A 26,362-nucleotide genomic window follows, 5' to 3' on the forward strand; every position below is an offset into this window, starting at 1 on the left:
TCATGTTTATCTTTAATTTCTGAGGCAAGTGGAATGTAGGACAAGGGCCTTAATTTCTTCGTGCTTCCCTTCCTCATTTTGTCTTCTACCATTACTTACTAACAATGTTAGCTAGGTGGTAATGCAGGCTAGGGATCGCTTTGAACCTAGTGGAATTAACATATGTGCAAATTTTCATCAACAGGTCCTAAGCCATTTTTGTTATTTGCAAATGGCCAAGATATCCGCCAGATCAGTTTTGATGGAACAGATTATGCAAGTTTACTTGACTGGCAGATGGGAGTAGTCTTAGCACTGGACTCTGACCCGGTGGAAAATAAGGTAAGGCATTAAAAATGAGAGGATTTTGAAGTGTCGCAAGGACAAATGGATTGGACTTTCATGTGCCTTAACCCTTCTGCTCTCAGTGATCTAGATTACAAGTTGTGCTTCTTGTTATTCTGTTGCCTGTCCAGGAGCACAACTGGTACAGGATGCCAAACACTAGTGAAGAGTTTCATCCTTTACTTACCAATTGAATGTGCTTTGTACATTGACATGGCTAATTCACAGAGAATTTGGATTTCTAAATTCATGTCAGGCATGATTTCAGTTTCAAAGAACTTTTGTGTGATTGATAGTTTTCTCCCTTAAAATTTCAGTACTATTTTCTGGAAATATTTTGTGGGTTTTTTTTTCACTGGGTAGCTGTAAAAGCAACAGTATCTTTTTTTTCTGTACAGCTACATCCCACGAGTCCTACTAAATGTACGAGTAATCTTAACAAGAATTACTTCCCATGTCCTGACATTGTTGAACAAAACTGCTGAACACTCGCTGGGTTTATTGCTCTTACAAATTGTATTCCTTATATTACCATACATTGCTGTTGGAAACGGGAGTCACCTCTGCATGAAGAGCTGTTTGTCTGTGTGGCCGCATCCCAGTGCCCTGCCCCTTGCCTGCAGATTTGGGAAGAATAGGAGTTCAGCTGTGCTTTGCTAAACCTTCTGTGGCAGATAGTTATTTTTTCCCATGGTGAGACTTATTTACACTGTAAAAGTGTTAAGAAAGATGCTGGATGGTGCAGTGAAAGCTGATGAGGAGCCCGGTTAAGTTGCTGGAAACATCTCGAGGCCTGGACGAACACAGCTAAACAAATGCGAACGTTAACAGACCTGTGTTACAGGAGGATCATTTCAGGCGCTGCTGGAACATCGCCACTTGCTCCTGAAATAGGGCCCTGCTGGGGAACTAGCAGTTGTTCCGTGCTCTGCTGAACGCAGATCAGCTGCGCCGGTGAGGCCGGGTGTGCAGCCTTGTTCCGCTTGTGCAGGGAGCTCTGCACGCCGGCGGGGTCGGCAGCGCGCGGGAGAGGAGACGTGCACTGGGCCAGCCAGGCTGCAGCAGCCTGGTCCTGGTGGCACGGAACTGAGGTGCAAGGCAAATTAGCTCAGCATCGCTCTGTGCTCCCGTGGTAATTGAATTAGCTGGTTTAATGCTAGAGGCCTCCCTCCTGCTTTGTTTGGCCTCGTGTTTAGCATCAAAACTAAGTTATTTGTTTTGTTGCTACCGTTTGCCAAGAAAGCCTCGGCATTGCTTTGCATATTGTTCTGCCATACAATGTTTGGCTCCTTCTGGATATCAAATGCAAGACAATTTTTTTTTCCTCATTCTTGGAAAACACAAACCTAGTTTCCCCACCAGCAGAGAACTTTTATGTTGATCCAAAACTGAGAAGCCTCTTCTGGAAATGTCAGAGCCTTACAGAATAGACACCTGGTAAAAAATTAAGGTAAGTGCAGACTGAAAGAGGAAAAAAAAATAGAAGAAAATTATATAACTCCTCTTCCCTTCCCAGCTCCTTGGCACACATACACTACTCCTCTATTCTCCCTGCTCAGCCCGTTTTAAAATGAGCAGCCAGTGAAATGATAACATACTTCTTTTTGCCTGCGCCTACTCTTGCTTCCTCAGCTGTGCTTCATGTGAGGTAGCTGCTTGCCGAAACAAAACCGCAGGATATTCAGAGGGCTGTATATAGGGCAACAAGGATTTACGGCTAAGCACAAGCTGCCTGTAGAAGTCATCCTGGTTGAAGGATAAGTGCCTTTTTATTTGATCAGGGATCACAGGTTACCTGTGCAGCTTTTTGTGAATAAGCAGTTCAGGGAACTTTCAAGATGAAAAAGTTATTTTAGAAGTGGAACTATTAGACAAGGGAAATAGAGCAGAAAGTGAGATGGGAACTAATAACACCTCATCTGTTATTTCTTCACAGATTTACTTTGCCCACACCGCCTTGAAATGGATAGAACGAGCTAATCTGGATGGCTCAAATCGTGAAAAAGTTATTCATGAAGCTATAGATATACCCGAAGGCCTTGCTGTGGACTGGATTAACCGTAAATTGTATTGGACAGACAGAGGGTACATGCTCCATAGTGCATTTATGTTGAAGCATGCGATAAAATATTTGGAATAAATGACTGTTGGTACAGAAATAGCTGATATATCATCCTAAATTCAGTAACACTTCACATTCTGATTGGGTAGCTGTAATCTCAAGTATATACAGTTGGAAGGTTCTTTAAAACTGAAACACTGGAAGTTCACTTTGAGTCTGCTATTGTATTTTTATCTTCGTCTTTCCAAGAAGCAAGGGTTTGGATTCAGTTGCAAGGAATCTAAAGCACGTACTGCATATATACATATACGTATGTGCACATGCGCATGTGAATATATATATGTCTACATTTCTATTTATATACATACACTGCATGTGTGTATATATACATATATCTTTATATCTTTTTATATATATACACACACATATATATATTAAAAAAAAAAAAGTATTACTGTACTGAGTATGTCTTGGGCAGAAGTCAGCATTGTTGACAGCTAGAATCATGCCTATTTAAGCTAATGGAGAGTCTTTGTCAATTATCTCTAATAAAAGAGGAATGACCACTGGCAGACAATATTACTTCACATTTCAGCTAATATCTAACCTTACATGCAGAGAGAAACAAAACTGACCTTTGGTGAAAAGGCAGTGTCAAATCAGAACACATAATGAAGACTCCTTGAGAGTGGTCATGATGTTTCAGTGTGACCGGTAATTTATTAGTCAATAAAAAGTGGGTTTGAATGCCCAGATCACCTTCTTTCTCCCTTTTAAATACGCTGCTAGTCCACTTCCTCGTTATTAGGTACAATCTTGTCTACATGATTGCACTCCTGTATAAATATGCCAGTGTTTCTTGTGAAACGGGAAATTGTGGTGCTCGACTCTGTAGGACAAGAGTCAAGGGTGAAGCTGTGAATTTGTATCTGCCACTTCCTTCTCACACTCACTGCATTTACCTGTTTGTACTCCACGTTTGCATGAATATATTTCTCCTCCCATCTTCATGTGGCCTTTCTTTGCAGGTTCAGATAAGCATGGAAGGCTGTAGGCTTGCGTTCAGGTAGAGGCTGATACTTGTTTGGCAAGGTGAAGTTTGTAGCAATAAGTACAGTTTTCTGGAAGAAAGTTGGATTCGGGGACTGGCAATGTAGGTTCTATCCTTGACTCTGCCATAGACTTTATGAGTGATCATAAGGACCTTACCTTCATTCTTTCCTGTAAAATAGATATAATGTGTAAAATGGTTGGCAAGTTCTGGATGAAAAATGCTATGCAAAAGTACTATTTAAGAAACTTCTTTATACATTCGATAATGCCATTCAGTTAGGAGCTTGTTTTCCTCCTGACTCCCTTTAAAGCTAACACTGATCTATTAGCGATCATACTTCCAACTCATTATTTGCCCAGAAAAGGAGAACTTCATGTCTCCTGCAGAGCAGCAGGTATTTTATCATCATGACCTGGACCAGATAACGAGGCGGTAACATGAATTACTTGTTGATAAAACAACTAGACATTGTACATCAGCAGGATTATTTCCTGTCATCGTAAAGTTACATATTACAGTTTTGTGCTAAACTAAAGCAATGCAAAAACTTAGTACATTCTGCCTGAGAAGGTAATTAAAAAGATAGCAGGGAGGACCTAACAGTGCCATGTGTGTTGCAGGAAGGCATGCATTGAAAGGAGCAATCTGAATGGAATGCAAAGAAAAATGATCATCTGGGAGGATATCTCCCAACCCCGAGGGATTGCTGTTCATCCATTTGCTAAGTAAGGAATGATTAACCCAGTTAATTGTGTAATACTTGGGGAGGCTTTTCAAAAATGAGCATGCCAGCCTTGCCCTTTTGGCAGTCAAAAAGTACATTAGTCTTATGTTAGGATAGTCGTTGCCTTGCAGAGTTGTGTGAACTGCAATGTTTTATTGCTGGGTTTCTTTTGTGAGTTGGGACATGTTCATTTCTCATATAGATTTAAAAAAATGCCAGAAACATTGAAGATATTGTGTGCGGTTTAAGCTAAACAATAGCATGAGCAACTGAGGTCACCCTGACAGTTGTAAGCACCACACTACGAACTTTGATGGTTCCATATCTATTAGCATGAAGAAGGTAGTCACTTTTAACCAATGGTGCTTACAAAGGATTTTTTTCACCATGTTTCAGTTTCTGAGGAAACTAAACCAAATCTACTGTTGTGGAGATTTGTTGATTTAAATGCACCTTATATCTTCTTATCTAGTGCTGAGATGATCACAGCAGTTTTGGATGTTTAAACTTTTGATGAAATTCTGGCCATTTTAATGAATGGCAAAGCCCCATGGACTACAGTCAATATGGCTGTAGTAGGATGATTTAAAATCTTTTTTTTTTTTTTTTTGATGCTCTTATCCTGCTATAACTAAGTACTGATGAATGAAGGAATGAAGCCAAGTTGTGGTGCGTGTTTTGTTAACTTCACTCTGGACATAAAAGACCTGAAAGAATCTTTCAGTAAAGGTTGAACACAATAGAGACATTTTGCAGGAAAACTTTTATGAACAAGTAGGTTCAGGGAGATTGTTCATTAGAATTATTGGTAGAGGCAAAGCCTACTAGGGGAAAGAGCGGAGGAAACATCACTAAAACCTTCTTTATTAGAAAGTTAACAGTGAAAGGAGGAACAGACCTTATAGCAATGTCCATAATTGTAAAGTCAGTATTAAAGAGGATCTGAGACACAATTAAGGCTACTGAAAATACTGATCCCTGCATTGGCTACAGCAAAACTGCTCATGTAAATAAAGCTAAGTGAATCCGTGGGTTATTTCAGTAAACCTGACAGAGGCAGCTGATGCCTGGGAAGACTGGAGTCCAAACTTCAGCAGTAATTTGTGATTTTGACTATCCTCATTGTGAGCTGCCAGGTAGCACTGTCCATTCATTGAAAAACAGTAAGCACTCAGTGACTAACACTCAGGACTCTAGAGGGAGACCCTGAGAATCATGATTTTATTCAAAGAAGAAAAGAGGCTGGGCCTGATATTGGTTTATTTTTTAAAAACAAAATAACCTGAGGACTCTTGCTTGCTTTCTGTGAGTGGTGGGTAATTTTGGTTCCCTTTCTGCATTGTTATACCCTTGTTTAGACAAGGGGCTGGCTAATGCATCATCTTCTGTTGCCTGGGTTTGCTAAATCGCTGTCAGCAGTCACGTGCAAAATGCAGAAAGCAGATATGAAGAGTTGGCAGTTAGCACAGGTGGGAGTTGTTTTTCAAAGGTTTTGTGCCAATGAACAGAGTGGGGATTCTGCTTAAGTCCCAGTGTAATCACCTGGAGTCTTATGGCAAGTGTGAAAAGATCAGCAGCCAATATATTTGCTTGAAGTGTGCACTTTTTCTCATGTGCCCCAGGCCTGTATTGCTCTGATCTGATCTTTCTGCTTTGAAAGAACTCCATGGAGAGGAGGACAAACATTTACTTACTGACTTCCTGTATGCATTTTGTTTTCTAAAGGAGATTATTCTGGACTGACATGGGGGTCAGTCCCCGGATTGACAGCTCTTCATTAGAAGGCATCGATCGCCAGGTTATAGCCCGTACTGGTCTGGTGTGGCCCAGTGGAATAGCTCTCGACTACTTAGCCAACAAGGTGTACTGGTGTGATGCTGAGCAGTCGGTGGTTGAGAGTGCAAACCTGGATGGTTCTGGTCGTCGAATTCTTGCACAGAATGATGTAGGTGAGGCTTTGGGGTTGATAATTACCTACTGCTGCTTGTCAATATGCATGTGTATCTGCATATGTGCATGTGAATTACAGGCCAGCAGCTGTGCTGTATATCCCATGCAACCCTGTGCTGAAGTTAATGGCATCACTTAGTTCTTCATTCTGTTACCCAGTTGCCTTTATTTATTCATTTTAGCAAAAGAACACCTTTCTAACACTCTTTGCTTTTACTAAGCGGCCACTTTGCATTGTACAGAGAACTTCTCTGCCTTCACAGAAAAATGAAAAGAAGGGAAAAGTTAGAAATGTTGTTTGCTTGTCCCATGCATGGCTGCTTAGTGTAATTCAGGTTTTGCTGTGTTTGTCACACCAGTGAGTTATATTGATGTAAACTGGAAAAGAATTAATCTTGGCCATTAAGGACCCTGAGCAACAAACCTGCATCTGCACAGTGTTAAACACTGGGATGATTCTAAATACACAATAGACACTGAATGGAAAAATGATTTATGTGATATGCTGGTAGTTGTTATGGCTGAGATTTCTATTGTTTGGCACATAACTGTGTTGTTGTAGAGCAAGAGAACAGAAATATTAGCAATGAGGAACTGATGTTGTACCACATCTAAAGTAAACCATATGTTTAAAAAACCTTGTACATGGCAAAGTAGTTTCTGGAAAGGACAATTCCCTTTGTGCATGATATCTCTCTGGGGACCATTTTGTAGGTGTGCATACAAAACATGGGCACAATGAGGACTCTTGGCTCAATACCATGACTGCCATGGGTAAAGAGTTTACAGTTACTCTGTTAAGCAGCTGCTGTTCTAGTGCATGCTCTGGGAAGACCTGTGTTCATCTACTAAGCCAGATGCCCTCCCACTTGTTTGAAGGTGAGCAGAGTGAGGTCTTGGAGAGAGCAGTGTTCTCCAGTTTGTAAGACATCAAAAGCCCCGAGCAGAGTGACTTCCCAGCATTCCTCTCTTTTCCCCTGCTGTACGTATTCTGCTGTATGCTCCACCTTGCAACTGATCTGCAAAGCAGGACTGTGAAGCCTGTTGACAGTTTCACTTTGTTCCTCCACAAGGAAAGACACAGTGTCGTATGGAAGAAAACAGAGAAGGAAAGCTAGGAGCGCTGGAGAAGCACAGGGTATGGGAAAGGAGGTAGGCTTGGAGCAGTGATACGGCTCTTTGGAGGTGGGAAAAAAGGACATCAATACCTGTATGGAAAGAAGTGAAAGAGATGAAGTGCAGACCTGTAGGGGTATGAATATAGAGGGGCAGAGAGACTTGATATCCTGATGTTTTGCTAATGCTGTTAGTGAGACCAGGATTCAGCTTCTGTTCTTGGACAGCTGTACACTCGAGGACAGGAAGGTGGCGTCTCTTCATAGGCATTCTGCTGTAACATGAATTTTTATTACAGCAGCTCCCTCTAGTGCCCCTGTACTGAGAATTCATTCAGTACAGCTGCATGCAAAATAGGTAAAATTATTTCTGCTCTTCTGCTAACCCCCTTTTCAGCTGTGAGTAAAACAACCTGTAAGCACCTGGCAGTGAACAACACAACCATTCCTTTTGTTTATGCAATGGGTCAGGCTTGCACTGTTGTGGAAAGGGTTCATGTGATTATTTTTCTGTTCCTGCTATCACCATTCATGACAATACACTTCTATTTTTAATCCTTAATTTATTTATAAGTTAAGAGGTCGATGAATTGCAGGTCAAAGCAGGGTGTTGTTTGTTGATAGTGCAAGATATAGATCCTAAAATTGTGAGTAAATGTTTGGATGGGGCCAGTATCTAGATCTTGGGCTAGTTGCTCAAATTTCATGGAAAGAAAAACCAAGAACCATGCCCAGCAATTAAGCATGGTTCACTGGAGGTAGTGAAGTGCTAATAGAATAACAATATGCTCTTCAGCTTAACACTTAAGAACACTTAAATGGTGTCTTAGAATTTTTTTTTTTTTTTTTTGTGTAGGAGTGGGGTTTTTTCAGTTTATTTGTGATGTGTATTTAGGATATACTAACACATACTCCTTCTCCAAAGTTCTAATTTATCTGTTGTTTTGTTTGCTTTTTTGCTTGGCTTTGATTTTTTTTTTATTATTTTTATTTTTTAAACTAATACCTTTTGGGATCCCAATTTCATTACTGAAATTAAACGTCACCTAGTTGAGGTCTACATCAAAAACAAAAAACCAGATCATTAAATCACATGCCTACAAAATATACCTTTCAGAGGGGCTCAGACTGCAGTGGTACAAACTGAGGTGCATATTTAGACTGTGAGTAAGGACCAGGACAAAGCAAACCTGCTTCAGCCAGGAAGCACCCACTCTGAAACGAGGTGGACATCCATGGAAGAACAGTATATGTTCTCACCTTCCATTGCAAAAAGCTTGCCCAAAGGCTATCCTGAAAGCAGGAGATTTCTAAATATATAGAAAGAATGCATAGTCCCATATGGACTAATGACAACTCTCCATCATGACAGAGATATTAAAAAGAGTCAGAATCATTTTGCAAAGATCTTTATAAGTATGTCTACCTTTATATATGAAAGTGTCCTTTGGATTCTGAATTGCTGAACTTCTCTCTGGAAGTTAAACTAGGGATCTGAGTTTTCCTAGTGCAGATAGTGTTGTGCTACTAAGGAAAAATGCTGTAATCTGAACTTGGGGTGGAATTTCTCTCACCTACTGTTAATCATGTAAGTGTTAGGTGCCTGGTCCAAGCTGGTGTCTAGATTCCTGTTGTAATCAGTGAAAAGAGAGGAAGCTCCCTGGATGATCTATTTCATCCTGCGGTTTGTGTTAGCTGTTACTGTTAGTCAGCTGGCTAACAGACAGTGACTAACTAGTCACAGCCTACTGCTGCTAGTTGGCTGAAGTGAAGAAAATTAATTCCCCTCTTGAATTTTGCACTGTGATGACTTGGCTAGCGAATGTCTATGCATGTTTGTATGTACATGTGGATCACTGTATTGCACTTGTGTGTACTTTTGGCACTTGCAGAGACCACACACTGGCTTTGGGGTCCTACCATGAGTCAGTGGCTATAGTGTCTGTAGCTACCAGGCTGCCCTGTGCCGGTACACATATGCAGGATGACACATGCCATGAGCTCCTCTCCTCCTTGTTATGTGAAGGCTGCAAAAGGAGCTGTGTACCTCAGCAGCTCTGTGCTAGGCCACTTACTGGCAGAGGAAGGAGGCAGTCCTTTTCTGAAAGGCTGGTCCCAATGCTACTTCAAGAAATGATGATGTCTGATGTAGAAGCATCTAGTGAACTTGATCTGGTTGGAGGTCACCAGCAGTATAGAAACTGTACTGAGCCAGCCAAGCGTCATAGCCTCCTCTGCTAAAAGCATAAGTAACATGTGCCCATGGTCCATCATTCATGGACACTTATCCCTCCCCATGAGACTTCAAAGTGTAGAAGTGCCTATAGCTATGCCAATGTATAGGAGGAAGCAGACCTGTATGCAGGTACTGCTTTTGTTTATGTGGTTTCTTGTGTATGTCCTACAGATATGGAAATGAGAAATCTAATTTCTTTGTAGGCCACCCTTTTGATGTAGAGGTGTTTGAGGATCACCTTTGGTTTTCCGACTGGGCTAGGCCATCACTAATGAGGGTGGACAAGAAGACCGGCCAAAACAGGGTACGTCTTCGAGGCAGCATGCTGAGACCCTCATCAATGGTTGTAGTTCATCCTTTGGCGAAACCAGGTATACTGCAAAAATTAAGCAGTCATTCCCTTCCAGCCTCCTCTTGTTCACTGATATCACTAGAACAGATGTCCCTGGGGAGATGATTATCTTCTCAGAAACAGGCTCTGTAAAAGGTCTTGCATAGTCAGACTGGCATTTATTGAAAGCATCATCTGGGCATGTGTCCCAGGAATGCTAACAGATTTTGTATATTTATGATCAAGCCCAAGAATAGATGCTGATCAATTGCCACAAGGCTACCATAGTCTTCTAATTCCTATTTATCCTAGTTTATTAGCACCCCTCACACACACAAATGATAACAAATGACATGGAGAAAGATTTTGTAAGATTTATTAGTTTTGGATCAAATAATTTGATTTTCTGTTGGGAACAATCTCCCTGTAAGCAGAAAAAAGTAATTCAATAGACCAGGATTGAGAGAAGGTAATCACAGGTTCCCTATGCCCTTGTAATGTTCTTTCAGGGAATGCTAGGACTCTAAATATTAAAGGAGAAATAATGAAGGAAATTTTAAAAAAAAGTGATAAATTTATAAGACAGAGAGTATGCGAATTTGCTTTCCTGCCAGAGGCTAGGTGATAATATATGCTTTATATATGTGTCTGGTTTTAATTAAAAAAAAAAAGGATGTTCTAGTTTTTGTCAGTCCTTACTCTTTTCCCAACTGCTTCAACTCTGCACAGCTAACAGAAGATGTTGCCTGAAGAAGCAGCTTGTTAAGTTGCCTGTTTTTCTGCATTAGGGGCAAATCCTTGCCTTTATGAGAATGGAGGCTGTGATCAGATCTGTGAAAACAATTTTGGAGTTGCCCATTGCATGTGTCATCCAGGATTTGGGAAAACTCGAGATGGAAAAACCTGTCATGCTCTGGATGCTTCCAACACAACAGCAGGTACAATCCTCCAGTTCCAAAAAAGACCCTCTCCAAACCCTTGAGGATCCTGACAGAAAGGATTGGAAAATATTCACCTTGCTCTACATAATGAATGATGGTTTCTTTGAAGAATGAAAACACTGGGATGCTGTCCTGGGACAATAACATGTTTTCTGACCATTGTAATTTTCCCCTTGGCTTATTAGCAGTAAGAGAGATGTGTGCAGTGCTAGCAAGTATTGTGAGCAATGAGTTGCATTCCTTGTCTTTTGTATTTGAGAAAACCCACCAATGAGTGGTTTTAGGAATAATTTGAGGCCAGACACAGGCTAGTCTGGGAGGATATTGATGTTTGTTTTGAAAGGAAACCCCCATGATTATTGGAAAGTAGACAAGTGACAGAAAATGAGAAAGTTAGTTCATTTAAATAGTCTGTGTCACTTTTTTCTTCTCTTTTTCAGGAAGCATCTCTGTGCACGAGGGGGTAGCACCAATGCCAACACCAGAGACCTTACTCCGGAGCACACAAAGCAGTGGGATATTCAAGGATACAGAGAGTGGGGAAAAGAAGATCAGCATTTTGTTGATGGCTGAAATCATGGTATCAGGTAGAGTCCAATGATTTTCTTCCTTTATTTACTGTGGGGCTCTGGACAGGTTTATAGAACTGAAAGAAATCATAGGCCTGAAAGGAAGAAAGGCTCATTGTCAAGACTGTGGCATTCACACTCTTAACCCTCTTACAAGAAGCTGGGTCTATGCAATTATGCCAGGTAGCACTGCTTTTTTGTTTGTCTCCATGTTCCTTTGCTATGTCAGCAAAACTTGGTAATATTATCCAGGTCTAGAGAGCAAACATTTCTAATTTGGAACACTTGTGAAAGGCTCTCCCTTAGATTTTCTAAGTATATTAAGTACAAATCTCTCAACAAAATTGCAATAGAACCATTGAATTCTACATACGTTCAATGACACTAGATCATGAAATTGTACAATAGGTTTTGCATACAATATTCAGAAATCCTAATACTAAACCGACCCTTCAACTCCACCTCGACAAAGACTACAGCCCTAATGATTGTATTGGCTTATCATAACTAACCCCGGAGAGCTATGTTTCAAACTTGGACTGTATGTTCTCGTTTTCTTGTTAGTTTTTTGCTTGGTTGGTTGGTGGGGTTTTTTATATATGGTACTGTCCTGGTTTCAGCTGGGATAGAGTTAATTGTCTTCCTAGTAGCTGGTATAGTGCTATGTTTTTGAGTTAGGTATGAGAAGAATGTTGATAACACACTGATGTTTTCAGTTGTTACTAAGTAGTGTTTATACTAGCCAAGGATTTTTCAGCTTCTCATGCCCAGCCAGCAAGAAGGCTGGAGGGGCACAAGAAGTTGGGAGGGGACACAGCCAGGGCAGCTGACCCAAACTGGCCAAAGGGGTATTCCATAACATGTGATGTCATGCCCAGTATATAAACTGGGGGGAGTAGAGGCGGGGGGATTGCCGCTCGGGGACTAACTGGGCGTTGATCAGCAGGTGGTGAGCAATTGTATTGTGCATAATTTGTATATTCCAACCCTTTTATTATTACTGTTGTCATTTTATTAGTGTTATCATTATAATTAGTAGTTTCTTCTTTTCTGTTCTATTAAACCATTCTTATCTCAGCCCACGAGTTTTACTTCTTTTCCCGGTTTTCTCCCCCATCCAACTGGGTGGGGGGGGGGAAGTGAGTGAGCAGCTGCATGGTGCTTAGTTTCTGGCTGGGGTTAAACCACGCAAGTACCTCCTTTGGTCCAAATGCATCTAGTAGCTTTTTTTGGTTTTGTTTATGCTATAGATCAAGATGACTGCACTGCACTAGAATGTGACGTCAATGCACAGTGTGTTTTGCTGGAAGATGGTGCTATGTGCCAGTGTTTGAAAGGATTTACCAGGAAGGGGAAATCGTGCTATGGTAATACAAGACATTAATACAACCTTCTGGAAAACCGTAGACTAGGAGAGAGGAAAAAAATCTATATTTTCTCACATTGGCAGCTCTGCTGCGTGATCCATCACAGAAAGGTCAAAGGTATTGCTTGTTTTGAAAGAGATGATGAGCAGAGAGCATGTGGGATGAAATGGCTAATTATCACATGCCTTATTTTCCCCTGAGTCATGAGTGTTAATCCTATTAATATTAACAAGCAATAATGGTGATAATAGAAATAAAAGCATAGTATGTTTGTAAAAATTGCCTAATTAGAAAAGCTTAGTCCATAGACATGATAGTTGATGTATAATTTAGAAGTATGTATTAAGGAATCTCTTAAAAATTAGTATTCCTGAAGTAATGTTTACATAAAAATGCTGCTCTTGTTTCTTTCTAGCAGTAAAAAGAAACTCTAACAATCAGACAACACATTGCTCAGAGTGGTCTTTAAGTTTTTGGACTTTCATACAACATAAGTGGAAGCACTTTGTTCTCTCATAAAGGCCAAGACAGGAAGGCATTAGAAACAATTTACCAGTTGGTGTCTGAGCGTGAAGACTCACAGGAGTCTATGTTGCTATGGAAAGGAAAAAAAAAAAAAGGAAGGTGAAATGAATGTAATTTTTTTTTCATTGTGGTACCTTTTTTTTTAAGCTTATGTGTTCTTTCTGAAAGCAAAGTTTCTCTCTAAGTAGGGTTTAAGAATATAAGGCTAGTTTTGAATAGGATCATTCCCTTCAAATGGGAATTTTTTTTTAAGCAAGTGGTATTTGTGGAACCTCTAGGTCTCCAGTTGAAAGTAGCTGGTTGACTGTCTTAGGCTCTTTAGAACATCCCCATCAAATTTCATACCAACAAAAGACCACAAAGCCCTTCTCTTCCTATTTGCTTCAGATGCACAAATGACAAGTGACAGCATAGTCTGAGGGATATTCATTATGTAGACATTTCTTTATATCGATTTACCTGATGGTTTCATGACCCATGTGTCCCGCCTCCTTGTTTTGTCTTGCAGATGTTGATGAGTGTGCTGTAAATATGGACCACTGTAATCGCAATGTGTCGGGCTGTATCAATACGGAAGGGGGCTACGTCTGTAAATGCCTGGAGGGCTACACTGGAGATGGAGTCCATTGCTACGGTACGGGCATGCGCGAGGGCTGTGCTGTATCTGGAAGGCTGGGGCAGGATGAATAAGCAAGAGACATGTCTTATGATTTGGGCTAGCCTTGCATCAAGCTATGAAGCTGTCAAATGAGCTCTTCTCATTCTTTTTAAAAATCTGGTAGGGGCATGGACCCTAACAGTGGCTCCTCCAGACAGTTGACATTTATCGTTTCTTCCTTTTTTGATTCTTTCCTTCCTGTTCAAAGTGTGGCAACCCCAGTAACTGATCAATATGCAAAGCCTGTAGCTGTCAGTGGATACCTCCTCTCAGTGTTTGCACTCCTTTTAGTAGCTACAGCAGGAGAGAGAGGAAGAGTGGAGGGGAGGAGGGAAGTGGAGGTGAAGCAGTAAAGTTTTATTGGAAATCGTTGCCATGAATATAAACGAAAGCAGGTATTGAGTGTGTCATAATACTCATCAAATAATTCCAGGTCTGTTTAATAGGCATGAGGTTCAAGGTGTTGACACTGACAACTTGAGTACATTTAGAGTCTTGTTAATAATCAGACCCACTGATTTTTCTCATCCAGCTCTAATGCCAGGTCTTTACTTCATTCCCTACATTTCTTAATTTTTTAATCCATTTTAGCAGTAAATATGATGGAACAGGAAGTTCCCCCCCCCAGTATTTGACTAGCACACAATTTGTTCAGAGCTTTATGAGAGTCTTGGCTTCTCTTTTGTCCTTTCTTTTTCCTTTTTCCTTTATAGCATAATTCAAAGCCTATTAAATTTGACCCAATTCTTACATAGTCTTTACTGGGCTTTGGTTCTTCGACACAGATAAGGATGACTGAAAAATTAAGAACAATATCATTATTATGGGCAGGGTGTGGAAAGTATCAGAGGCAGGAGGTTCGAGAAGGCATTCTGCGTACACTGGTCAGAGATCCAGAGCTTATGTCTTTGAGGATGTTTGCAAGTGCAGGCAGAAGTGACAAGCTCCTCTTGCTGTCCCAGTACCACCTACAAGGCATGTCCCCAGGCAGCCCTTGGATCTCACTGTCTGTGGTATCATTGCTCAGCTAGAATGATTGTGGTACCTACCACTATTATTGAAAAACAGTCCATTATCTTCCTGAAGTCTTTGAGTCCAGAATATGGTAATATATATTTTCACAGTATTTTATAAATGATGCAATGTTGCTATGATGTAAACAGAATTCAAACTAATTTTGTATTTGATGACTTGAAATATACTATAAAGCCCAGAAACTGGTAAGTAAGTAATTTTATACTTCAGTTTTAGACACCTGCATGCATGCACAGTGTCTAGAAATGTGTCAGTACATCCAGACAAGGTACAAGATGAGTTCATGTTGTGTTGTTGAAATCACGTTTCTTGGAACATGCTGCAACAGTTTTGTTCTTGTATTTTTGCTTCTAAAATTGCTCTGAATTTTCTATACTGTTTTGGGCCAGACCCTGTTAATTTTACTGTAGGAAAAGTCCCAGTGGTTTAAGCAATAATTTCACACAAATTGGGATGGTAGATCTGTGATTTTGTTTTCCCAAAGTAGATCTGGCACATGTATTCTGCTGACAGTTCATAAAATGAATCAGAGGCTCCCAAACTCTGGTATGTGAACCCTTTCAAAGTTCCCACCTTTGAGGGGGTGCTTAGGCAGGTGCCAGCCCAGGGGGTGAGTGCCAGCCTGGCAGGAGCTGCCGCCATGGGCTGTGCTAGAGAAGGTGTGGAGGCAGGGTGAGGGTGTGCAGCAGGACGTGGGTGAGAGGAGTATAGGAACATAACACAGGCTCTGAGCCTGGAAACTCTTCTTGTAATCAGGGAGTCTCTTCATAGTAATTCAGAGACTCGCTTCATTTAAGTGTTTACACAAACCGGATAAACCTGTAGGTTTCTAGACCCTTTCATTCTGTCTAAACTTTTTGTTTAGGCTGGACCAGGCGGGTGGTACAGGGGTGGGCAACTCCCCACTCCCAAACCCTTGTGCTGTCTTAATGCAAAAATGCCAACTGACAGTACTCTAGTATTCATCCAGTGTGCGAGCTATGACTAGCAATGCCAGGAGAATATAAATACAAATAAGTCTTCTCTTCAACTCTAGTGTACTCATTACGTGTCATGGGGAAGCTTTTCCTTCCTTCTTGTGGAGATCTTCTGCAGCAGCATAGTATGCTCTGAGTGGCTGGGCAGGCTGTGATTACTTCATGTAGAAAGTATGCTGGTTGCTCTTCCATTATGTTTTCCATGAAGGCATATCTGCAGAGGGAAAGTCTTTGGTGTTTCTCCTCACTGCCAGGAGACTGTAATGCTGCAACTGCTGCCCTTTTAACTGATGCTCTGAGGCCATTTCATTCTTCTAACTGCAGACTGTTTGGGTGACAGATATTGATGAGTGCAAGACAGGGTCCCACACCTGTGGAGAGAACATAACCTGCACAAATACAGAAGGAAACTTCACTTGCTCGTGTGCTGATGATGCTTCTGGAACTGGCATCGGTTGCAGTGAGTAAATGGAGTGAGCAATTAAAAAGGAAGTGGCCCTTGACTAGGTACTGTGCTCTTGGATAAATTTTTATACCTGGAAATTAAGGAAGGCCTGTATAGTGATATACTGGGCAGCTTGTGGATCCATTTAGCCTTGCTTTAGGAGGCTGTTCTGAGGTGGGCTAAGGAGACCAGATTCGAGTTTAGTTTGGAAATATCTACATTAAAGTTTAATGCTAATTTTCACTGTCTAAATGTAATGACACATTTATCTAGTAGCCTTTACAAACAGCAGCAGAAGTAAATGCTCCTTGGAGGTAACATTTTTGGAGGTGATTTCAGTCTGTGTAATTTTCCAAACTCTCCATGCCTTCTTTCGCTCTGCAGAAGGCTAGCACAAAAACTGAACATAATTTAAGTCCCATTTAATTCTTCAGAATAAGCTAGTCTTTCAAGTCAATTTTTCAAAAGGGCTCTGAAACTCTTTAGAAAATCTGGTTACCAGTTTAATTAAGGGAGCTGCTGAAGGTTCAGCACTAGTGACTGTCTGACCCTCATTTCAGTGCCTCAATGTGACAGCAGCATTCTCTGAAAATGTGGCGCTAAGTGACTCATCATCTTACTCTGTGTCAGCCCTCTGCATCGGGGTGAATTTTACTCAGATCAAGTGACACTCTGATGATGGAGGGACACTGTGTGATTGTCACAGATTTGTTTCTGCAGAAAACCAGAAGGAAATTATGGCTTTTTTAAGTAGAACACCTATCAGGATCCCTACCCCCCTTTTCAGTTACTTAAGTTTTCAGTAGTTTCAGGTGTGACTCAGGAAATGATGATTTTAAATGATGCATGACTTGGAAGTAATGCCTTCTAGGTTGCTCAGCTGTAAGTCTGATCCCATGTCTTCAGGGATGTTAACACGCTGTTTTAATTCTTTGCCTAATAAGCTCTTCTAGCAAGTTGAAATTTTCTTTGCAGAATGCAGTCACACCTGCAGTTCACTAAAATCACTCATCCCTTTCGATTCAGGCTCTTTGCCATGGTAGTTCTTCTGCAAATGAAATTTTAAAAACCAAATGTCATTGAAGGTCATGTTGCAATAGAACTTGTGTGAGTCATAAAACTGATCCCATAAATGTATGAGAGTGATTAGGAGCATTTCTGCTAAGCCATACTGCTAGAAATTCTTTGCCATGTAGATGTGTCATGGTTTAAACCCAGCCATCAACAAAGCACCACGAGGCTGCTTGCTCACTCCTCCCTGCCTCCTCCAGTGTGATGGGGAGGAGAATCAGAGAGGAGAAAGAAAAAAAAACCACAAAACCAAATAGAACCTCATGGGTTGAGATAAGGACAGTTTACTGGGACAGCACAAGGAACGAAGTGACAACAACAACAATAGTACTGATAAAAGAATAGACAAAGCGAGTGATGCACAGTGCTACTGCTCACCACCTGGATCCCAACACTCCTCCACTTCCCCTGCTGAGAAACCACCCCCCAGCCCGCTCCCCAGTTATATACTGAGCATGACGTCACATGGTATGGAATATCCCCTTGGCTAGTTCAGGTCAGCTGTCCTGGCCCCCTCCCAGCTTCCTGTGAAAATTAACACTATCCCAACCCATCCCAGGACAAGCTGTTTGGTTCTGACCTATAGATTTGCTGTAGCATGAAAGTAGGCAAGAAAGCGCTCCTTTTCTGTAAGGGCATGTTTGCACTGTAGGTCATGCTGTCCAGAGATATTAGAGCTACCTTTAAAACTAGGTAGTTTGAATACCTATGTAGGTGACAGTGTGTGCAATTCACAGAACCCTCTGAAGAATTGGGTCAATAGAGTTCCCTGCTTCCCCAGTGATGCTGTTATCTGTACCTGAGCTAGCTTGAAACAATAAAAAATGTGATCTGCAGTCACACACGGATGCAGTCAACTGGACGGCAGCAGAGTAGAAATAATCTGCATAAGAATGACAAGTTGCATGTAAAAACTTCTCAGTCTGAGATCCAAGTGCATGAAATACAGTCACCCTTCACCTGTACATCTGACTGGTATTTTATGCATTGTAGAGTTTTACTATACCCTAAAGCTGCGTAAGTTGCAAAAATAATTTAAGCGTAAGTAACTAGACAGCCAGTGCAGTTTTTCTTCAGACCTGTGCTCACACATCTAAACAGACAGAATGCTGCCAACCGCTGTGGGTTTTTTTGTTGCAAATCTAGAATCAAGCATATTTAGTATTTTGATCTAAAGTTCTGTGTGCCTAAATTTGATAAGCAACATAAGTAAATAGGTAAAACACAAGTAATTGGTCGAAATTAGAGATTTTTACCTACTTTCCTATCTTGAAGTCCTGGAACTCTTTTGTAAGATCACGTTGCCAATGCAGCCAAAAGTTTTACATGTCCTTGTGAAATCCTGTGTTTCAGAATCTACTGTGTCCCCCACTGTTGTCAGCAATGAATACTCCACACACCCTGTGCAAGGTGATATTGTAGGATGCCCTCCTTCGTACGAGTCATACTGCCTCCATGGTGGAGTGTGCAATTATGTTTCTGATCTGCAAGACTATGCCTGCAAGTAAGTACAGAAATTTGTATTGTCTGTGCTGATGAATGGTATCCTTAGGGCTCAGTTGAGTGCAGATGTGAAGTGTTTGTCCATAAATTATCTGTTCATTACTCATGCTAGCAATTATCATTAGACTCTGCTCTTTTCTGTAAGTGATCACTGTAAGTTTCTGTAAGTGGTCACTCCATTCACACCCGTTACAATTAATAGTAGGATTCGATTTGTTTCCTAAGCACTCGATTCTTTGCTTTGGAAATGTGAGATAAATTGTTAAATGACTTAGTGCTCATAGCTTTATGAAAGATGTGCTTGCTCTCTCTCCTTTATGTGTCATGCTGACTTGTACCTCCCTGTCGGCCTTGCTGCTCATGTGTAGCATTCACTGGGATGGAAGAGGACACCTCTGTCTTGTCTTCTCTGATTGGGACCAGGGAGGAGAAGCCTGGTGTCAGCATCTTCCCTTACAGTTTGAAGAGTCTTGATTCCTGGCAGAAAGGGTACAACATGATGGTCCTCTTAAAAACAGGGAAAGTAGCAATGAGACCTCAAAATCGAGACCTCCTTCCTCTTGTCAGTATTTTTGTGAAGCCTAATTTCTGGTTCCCCAAATGCAGTTACTGATAAAAGCAAAGAGAATCTTATCTCTCCAGAAGTCAGCCTTGGTCTGGTCAATGTGATGGCCTAGTCCCATGGGGTAATCATTTCTTCAAAACCATTAGTGCTGGAACTTAATTGTGTAACTTGATTATATTTGAATCTCTCTTCTATCTTTCTTCAAAATCAAGCATAGAAGTATTTGCAGTGGGAAAAATCCAATACCTGCGTCCTCCCCTGGGGTCTCACCTGGTAAGTGAGGACCTGTGCAGGGGATGGATGCTGTTCTGTAGTAGGCAAATCTCCCTCTGTGTCTCAGTAACTCGGGTGGCCATGGTGTAACCCTGGAGCGAGGAGAGCAAGCTTTGTGCTGAAGGGTTTCTTTGACCCACCATTCCTCCAGATCTACCTTGTACTGCACTGCAGGAAACTCTGTACCAGGCCATTCCTGCAAGCACTGTCAAATCCTAGGCTTTCTTATTTTTAAATATGGGTCGTCTCCCCTACCTACAGACCTCTGTACCTGCAGGAATATGAAAAGAATGTATCTCATGTACATACATGGGAATAAAGTGGATGCTTTGTGCCATGGATCTCCTAAGCTCGGCAAAGCCATTACAGGAGATGAGACTCATGGTCATGTCTGGTATATGTTATGAATTTTTAGTGTAAATTTTAGAGGCATTGATAACTATGTTTTTTTCACTTCATTGAGCTTCTCCTATTGAAACTGAAGAGTCTACATCTGCAGAACTTTCAAATCGGATCACATCTTTTTTCTTCTATTTGTCATGTGTTAGTGCAGAATAAGAATCCAAATGTACATATTTTTCGGTTCTGGAAGTGGAAGCCATTTAAAAAATTAAGAAGCAACTGTGCTTAGCCGTTTTCTTGGGGGTCAGGGTTTGTGTGTGGACCTTGCTGAATTCTCACTAGATGGCAGCATTAATTCATGTAGGCTGTATATATGAACTAACAAAACGAAGTAATGGAAAAATGTTATCTAACAAAAATATCTAGCAAAAATCACATACCAAATGTGATTTGTGTTTTAATTAATGAAAGCTCTTACACTACAAAGTAAATCTTCTAGCTTGTTTGGAATTTATTCTGATCTTACATTAAAAATTAGCATTTTTCTGCCTCCTGACATACATGCATTCTAATTTGTGACAGAATGAGAGTGCTTGCGCCTAATTTAATAATGAATGCTGCTATAATGTTTTCAGGACATTAGATAAAAGCTGCTGCAGGTAAATCCTGCTTCTTTTGCTCATTTGACTAGCTCTTCTGACTTGAATAAACTAGACTGATAAGAATTGTGAGAAGGATTTGAACCTACATTGCTGAGAGATTGTTATGAATTGAATAGACTGTTCATTTTTTATGTTTACTATTTCCTTTTTTATGTCTCTCACCTTGGACAGTAAAACTAGGCTGAGATTCTTGATGTATTTCTCACGTCCTAGTAATTTTTGATTTGATGAAATGATAAGTAATTTTTGTATTGGGTTTTACAGTGGTAAAAACAAACAAATAAAAACTACCTACAGAAGAAGCTTGTATTAAAACTAAATTATGAGGATATTTCTAATCCATACTAGTGTTTTTTTTTAAACACTTTCATTCGTCTTTTATTTTAAAGTAAGGATTTAGATTCAAATTTGATTCCCTTAACCAAATCACTCTGAAAATACGAACAAGTCCTATTTGCCTATTTCAAAGAAAGGGAAGCTTGCTGCTGTAAAGAGTTAAATGGAAAATCTTGTGGGAACACTAATCACACGGCAGGACTTAAGAGAAGATTATTTTTTCTATTCTTTACCATTGGAATTTGGAAATTGTAATCTCTGTATAATTCTGTAGGTGATTCAATAGCTTTATAGTAAAAAAAGCCTTCTCATATTGAATTCTACAGGTTTTGACAGCCATTCCTTTAAAGTAATTTTGTCTTCACCATTACTAAATTAAACCAGGTATTTCCATAGCAGTTGCCAATGGTAAATCAATACACAAGGTGACTGAAGTGATGATCCGGGGCTTTTCCTCTGCCGCCAGTTACAAAGTGTGCTCACTTCCTTTTGGCAGCTGTGTGACGGGCTACGTCGGAGAGCGGTGCCAGTTCAGCGATCTGGAGTGGTGGGAGCAGCAGCATGCTGAGCGGGTGAAGATGCGGAACATCACCATCACGGTGTGCGTAGCAGTGCTGGTCCTCCTGCTACTGCTGGGGTCCCTGGCTGCCTACTGCCACAGGTAGTGCTTCCAAACACGTGCTGTGAACGTGTGGCACAGGGACTAAGGTCCTGCTGACTTTCACAGAGAGCTCATGGTGAAGAACACGAGCTGTTCCTCAGCTGGTGGAAATCGCCATGTCATCCTTGCTACTCTTTTGCTTTTCAGTAATTGGATCTCTGAATAATTCAGAAAGTTCTGGCATGTCCCTTGCCTGCAGTAATCACATTGGTGTTAGTGAGTAACATGTGTCTGGGGGGAAGAAGGATAGACCTGATTAGGTTGGAAGAGGAGCCATAATTTGTATTGATGAGAGAGTTCAGGAGCCATGCTATTCACTTCTTCCTTGGTTTCCCTTAAGAGCTCTAGATGTCTGAAACTGTCATGGTAGGGTTTGGTTCTTCTCTGCTAGCTATCCCATTAGTTTGGTTTTGCTTCCCTTTCAGTGTAGAGTGAGAGTTTCCTTGCCATTGAGAAAAGCAGCTTACTAACCTTCCAATAGCAAACTTCCACAGTGATGCCTCCAGCATCTTCCAGTGTGTGAAAGCATTTTACCTGGCAGTAGAAAGAATAAAATTAGGAATGTGAGCCTAAGGCACATCTGTTGTAAAAGTAGTCCCTGGCATTTTCCATGGCTATAATGAATTGTGCAGGTTTGGGATTCTTCTCATGGCAAAAAGAATCCCTACACTCACTGTTTAAGAACCCAGTCTGATGTGAAATTAAATGTCATCGAGGTCCCTTGGACTGGAAAGTATTCAGCATTTAATAAGTTAGAGTCTTTTCGCCATGACCTTGGCAGATAACTGTTCTCAGAGGCTCTTGTTTAAATGCATATTTATATTGAAAAGTAAACAAACAAAAATCCAGACAGCACCCAAATCAAGAGTCTCCTGCTGCATGCCAACCTGCCCTCTGTGGGCAGGGGTTTTGTTTGTGGTTTAGGTTAATTTTAAAATTAGGCTCTCCTAGGCATAAAAAGTTAAGCTACAAAAGAAGTTAACTATGGAAGCCAGTATTTTCCATTCTTATTTAATGGTTCCTAGCATATTTAGTCCATAATAGTAGACAAGCTGCCATGTTTCTTATTTTCTATTAACTAATGGTAGAGGTCCAGAATTAAAGCTAAGTGCAGCCTGGTTTGTTCTCATGACCTGGGATTCAGAAGCTAATCAGTGGAATGAGACATTCAGAATAGACAAATTGTGAGATTCTTATATTTCCCATGTATGTCATATAAACTGTCATGAAAAATAGCTAGAATGTGGCAGGTTTTAAGGTGTGAAGATACTCATTCTCTTCCCTTCCTTTCTCTTTTGTCATTTCTCCCTGATTTACCTTTCTTTCTTGCCAAATGCTTTTGATCAATATAACTATTTACCTCGACAACAAGTTTTCAATTACATGCTTGACTGAATTTGTACTGCAGCTATTACTAGCATAACTAGATCAAAATGAAACCACTGACCTAAAATCCCTATTTAACTGGAATCTGGAAACCAGTATTTGGGTTGAAATTGCTATACTGCTTTTTCACATTATCTACTGTATTTTGAAATATACTGATTAAGTCTTTAATAGTCCTGTTCCTTCCCCTCTAAAATGCAGACGCCTATCTCCTTTTAATTGGAGGAAATTAAGTTGGAGATCCACACTTGCCAATTCAAAAAATGTGTAAACTGGAGGCCAAGAATACCAAAGTATCGTGTTGGTTTGTTCAATGACTTGTCTGCTGAAGAGCACTGTGTCATCCTTAATGTTAAGTTTATGTAGTCTGACTGTATACTATGCCAAGTTTCCTATCTTTCTTGGGAAGCAAGGAAACAACTCTTTTTCCAACAACAAAAAAAATCCGAATCACAGATTTAACACCCACAATCCCTCCACCTCAGTTGGCCAAGGCCATGCAAAAAACGACAGTAGGACTGGGATTAGGATTGAGAAATTCTTGGCCTCTTGCCCATGCTCGGTCAGCTAGATCTCACTGCCTCGTCTGCTTGTGCTCAGTCACACATGAAGACTCCCATGCCTGGCAAGTCCGCCTGGCATCTGTTACTCTGCATGCTGTAAAATAAGATGTAGAATTAGTGATCCTCTTGAGCGGGGCATCCCACTGAGGACCATGCCTGTGTGTGAGCTCTGTGCAATGGATTTTATAACTCTATAGTAATGGGCTTGAGTTTTGTCAGCATTATGAGCTGCAGTGCAGAATGAGCACATCCAGGTGATAAAATATGAACAGCAGCCTTGCCACAGTGTCAGGAAAAGTCAAAAAGGACTATTTTACCTTATTTCTCAGCATTCTGCTCTGTGGATGTACCCTCAGATCCGACACCTATTTGATTTCATATCAGCAGTCCCAATCTTATCCCCTGCTGGAGACAGTTGGGTTTTTTTGTTGTTTGAATACACAGGAACATGTTATGGAGAATCTGGGGAGAAAATCTGTGGTGGAAACAGGTCTTCCTCATTTCTAGCAAAAAGCAAATTTTATTTACATTGTATATTCATGAAGGGAGCAACATATGATAATTACTGCAGATGCACTTTCCAGTTAGTATATGAATATGATGTAGAAATAAAAGGAAAATTCCTATTTTCTTTGGTACATGTCTATTAAATTTCATTTAAAATTGATTGAGTAAAAGGTTATTCTAACTTGAGACTTCCGGAATTTGAAGAGTGTAACATTAATCTTGATAGCTGATGTCTAGATGGAGAAAAAACATGTATGCAAAGTCAGTAAAGATGTACTGATTTGAATCTCAAGCAGTGTAAATGAACTCTTTTTCTTTGGACCATGTTTTCTATGTTGGGGCCTATATGGGCTTTTAATACTGCCTTATTAAGTGATTGCTGTTTTACTGTAAAAATAGCAATTTTTTTTAATTTCTGGAACTAGCCACTTAGAGCTGATTATTTGTATCCTTTTCCAACTGCAGGTTGTACTCTTAGCTTTTTCACCCCTTGAGTTAATTTGTTGGTCATGCTTTTCCCTGGAAATGTCTTAGTTCCAAGGTTTTTGAGGCTTTCAGTTTGTTTATTTCATAGTAATTTTTGCAATTGTTGTTCTCCATACATGATGCAGATGAATGCAGAAGCGACTTTCATAATTTTAACTATGAGTGGTGTACAAAAATATTCAGACTTTTATTTCTGAGCTTCACCCACAAATGCTGTTCATTGTATTGGCTGAAACCTAAATCTTTATAAGAGGAATGTATTATAAAGAGAATGATATAAGAAAATGGAAGGGGGTAGTTAAAATTATGAGGTCTATTGTTTTTTCTAATGAATGACCCTTTACAGATGGCACATTTGAAAAAAAATTTGTTCACTTCTTACTGACTTCTGTTTCTGACAAGCTGTTTGTTTTAACCACTGTGCGGTAATTGACAGTAATACACCCTTTCAAACCAATGAAAGAAAACAAATTATATATCCCTTCTGTAAATACCTATAGAATAATGTGTGAAAGGAAGCAGCATCTGTTCCTCCCAAAGCAAAATAATTTGTTTCAGCTTTTGTTCTATTGCAGAAGTCAAAACTTGTATAAGAAGAATCTCTATGCAGAAGCGATAAGAGATGCCAGCAGCCGCGCTGACAATGAGAACGTGACACCTACTAGCAACAAGTCTCGGGTAACTATATTAATGTGGAGTGGAGAGGGAAGCAGGAAGGATCAAAGAGTGTTAGGGATCCACTTGAGATTATCCATCAAATAATTCACATCTTAAATATATTAAATAACTGCTAGAGTCATCAAGTGCTTTGCTGTGAACCCTAGTTCATCTTACCTCATTGTTATCCCTCAAAGTTCACAGCTGCCTGGATGTATTGCAACCATTAGCCAGTGTTATTGTTAGCTTTGAACACAACAGTTGGGGAACTGTGTTCTAAATTAAGGAAATGGCAATGTGATGACATGGCATATCACGGAGTTATTTTCACAGGAAAGTATGCCCTCTGTAAAAAAGGCTTCTTGGAAGCCAAGTATTGTGTGTGCTACATGAGATGTTGAACTTTTATTTTGGGGGTTGATGAAATGAAATGTCTTTGTCTTAAAAGCTGCTGCCTTGTAAAGAAAAACAACCAGAATGTTATCAGGCAGTTTGGGAGGGAATATAAAATACCAATTTTGCACTGGTGTAGGTAGAAATGCCATCATGATCTGGTTGTACTGGCCTGTTTCTGTTGTCATTTTTGAAGTTGCGTCAGAGAATTTGGCCCCATAAGATCTGACCTAAGGACCTGATTCTCACTGGCATTAAAATGACATTACACTGCTGGGTGATGGCAATTGAAACTTGAAGTTGGCCAAAGTGACAAAATTGGCATCTGTGGCTACTTTTGTGCCCAGTCTGAGACTCCTTTCTCAGAAATGTGTGACTTACCCTAAGAGCTTGTCTGCACACGCATACCATTCAGCTCTGAATAAGCTGCTGTAATGCAGGTATCACCATACTTGTCCAGGTAGCATCACATTAGCTAAGCAGCATCCACTCTTCAAAACAAGCACAGTTATGCCTCTGGGAAAGACTACTGGAAGAGTTTATACTTGTACAGGATTGGTGATAAACTCTAGTGAAGCACACACCTTTTTACTGGGGTAACTGCACACAAGTTTTTCTAGTATAGGTATTACTGCAAGGCTTTA

At 40.5% G+C, this 26,362-nt stretch overlaps 1 protein-coding gene across 1 annotated transcript in view; it reads left to right on the top strand.

The window, feature by feature from the left end:
- The window catches only part of EGF (epidermal growth factor), a 62,354-nt gene that overhangs the window by 31,610 nt on the left and 4,382 nt on the right, over positions 1 to 26,362 (top strand). Inside the window, exons 11-23 of the mRNA XM_010586250.1 lie at positions 185 to 321; positions 2,261 to 2,409; positions 4,061 to 4,165; positions 5,890 to 6,113; positions 9,669 to 9,836; positions 10,585 to 10,734; positions 11,178 to 11,324; positions 12,557 to 12,673; positions 13,707 to 13,832; positions 16,209 to 16,328; positions 18,738 to 18,888; positions 21,562 to 21,726; positions 25,244 to 25,346. Of these exons, the coding sequence (XP_010584552.1) occupies positions 185 to 321; positions 2,261 to 2,409; positions 4,061 to 4,165; positions 5,890 to 6,113; positions 9,669 to 9,836; positions 10,585 to 10,734; positions 11,178 to 11,324; positions 12,557 to 12,673; positions 13,707 to 13,832; positions 16,209 to 16,328; positions 18,738 to 18,888; positions 21,562 to 21,726; positions 25,244 to 25,346 (1,862 nt within the window). The remainder of the gene's footprint in view (positions 1 to 184; positions 322 to 2,260; positions 2,410 to 4,060; positions 4,166 to 5,889; positions 6,114 to 9,668; positions 9,837 to 10,584; positions 10,735 to 11,177; positions 11,325 to 12,556; positions 12,674 to 13,706; positions 13,833 to 16,208; positions 16,329 to 18,737; positions 18,889 to 21,561; positions 21,727 to 25,243; positions 25,347 to 26,362) is intronic.

Source organism: Haliaeetus leucocephalus, unplaced genomic scaffold, assembly GCF_000737465.1.
Source record: "Haliaeetus leucocephalus isolate CR32 unplaced genomic scaffold, Haliaeetus_leucocephalus-4.0 Scaffold140, whole genome shotgun sequence".
Lineage (NCBI taxonomy): Eukaryota > Metazoa > Chordata > Aves > Accipitriformes > Accipitridae > Haliaeetus > Haliaeetus leucocephalus.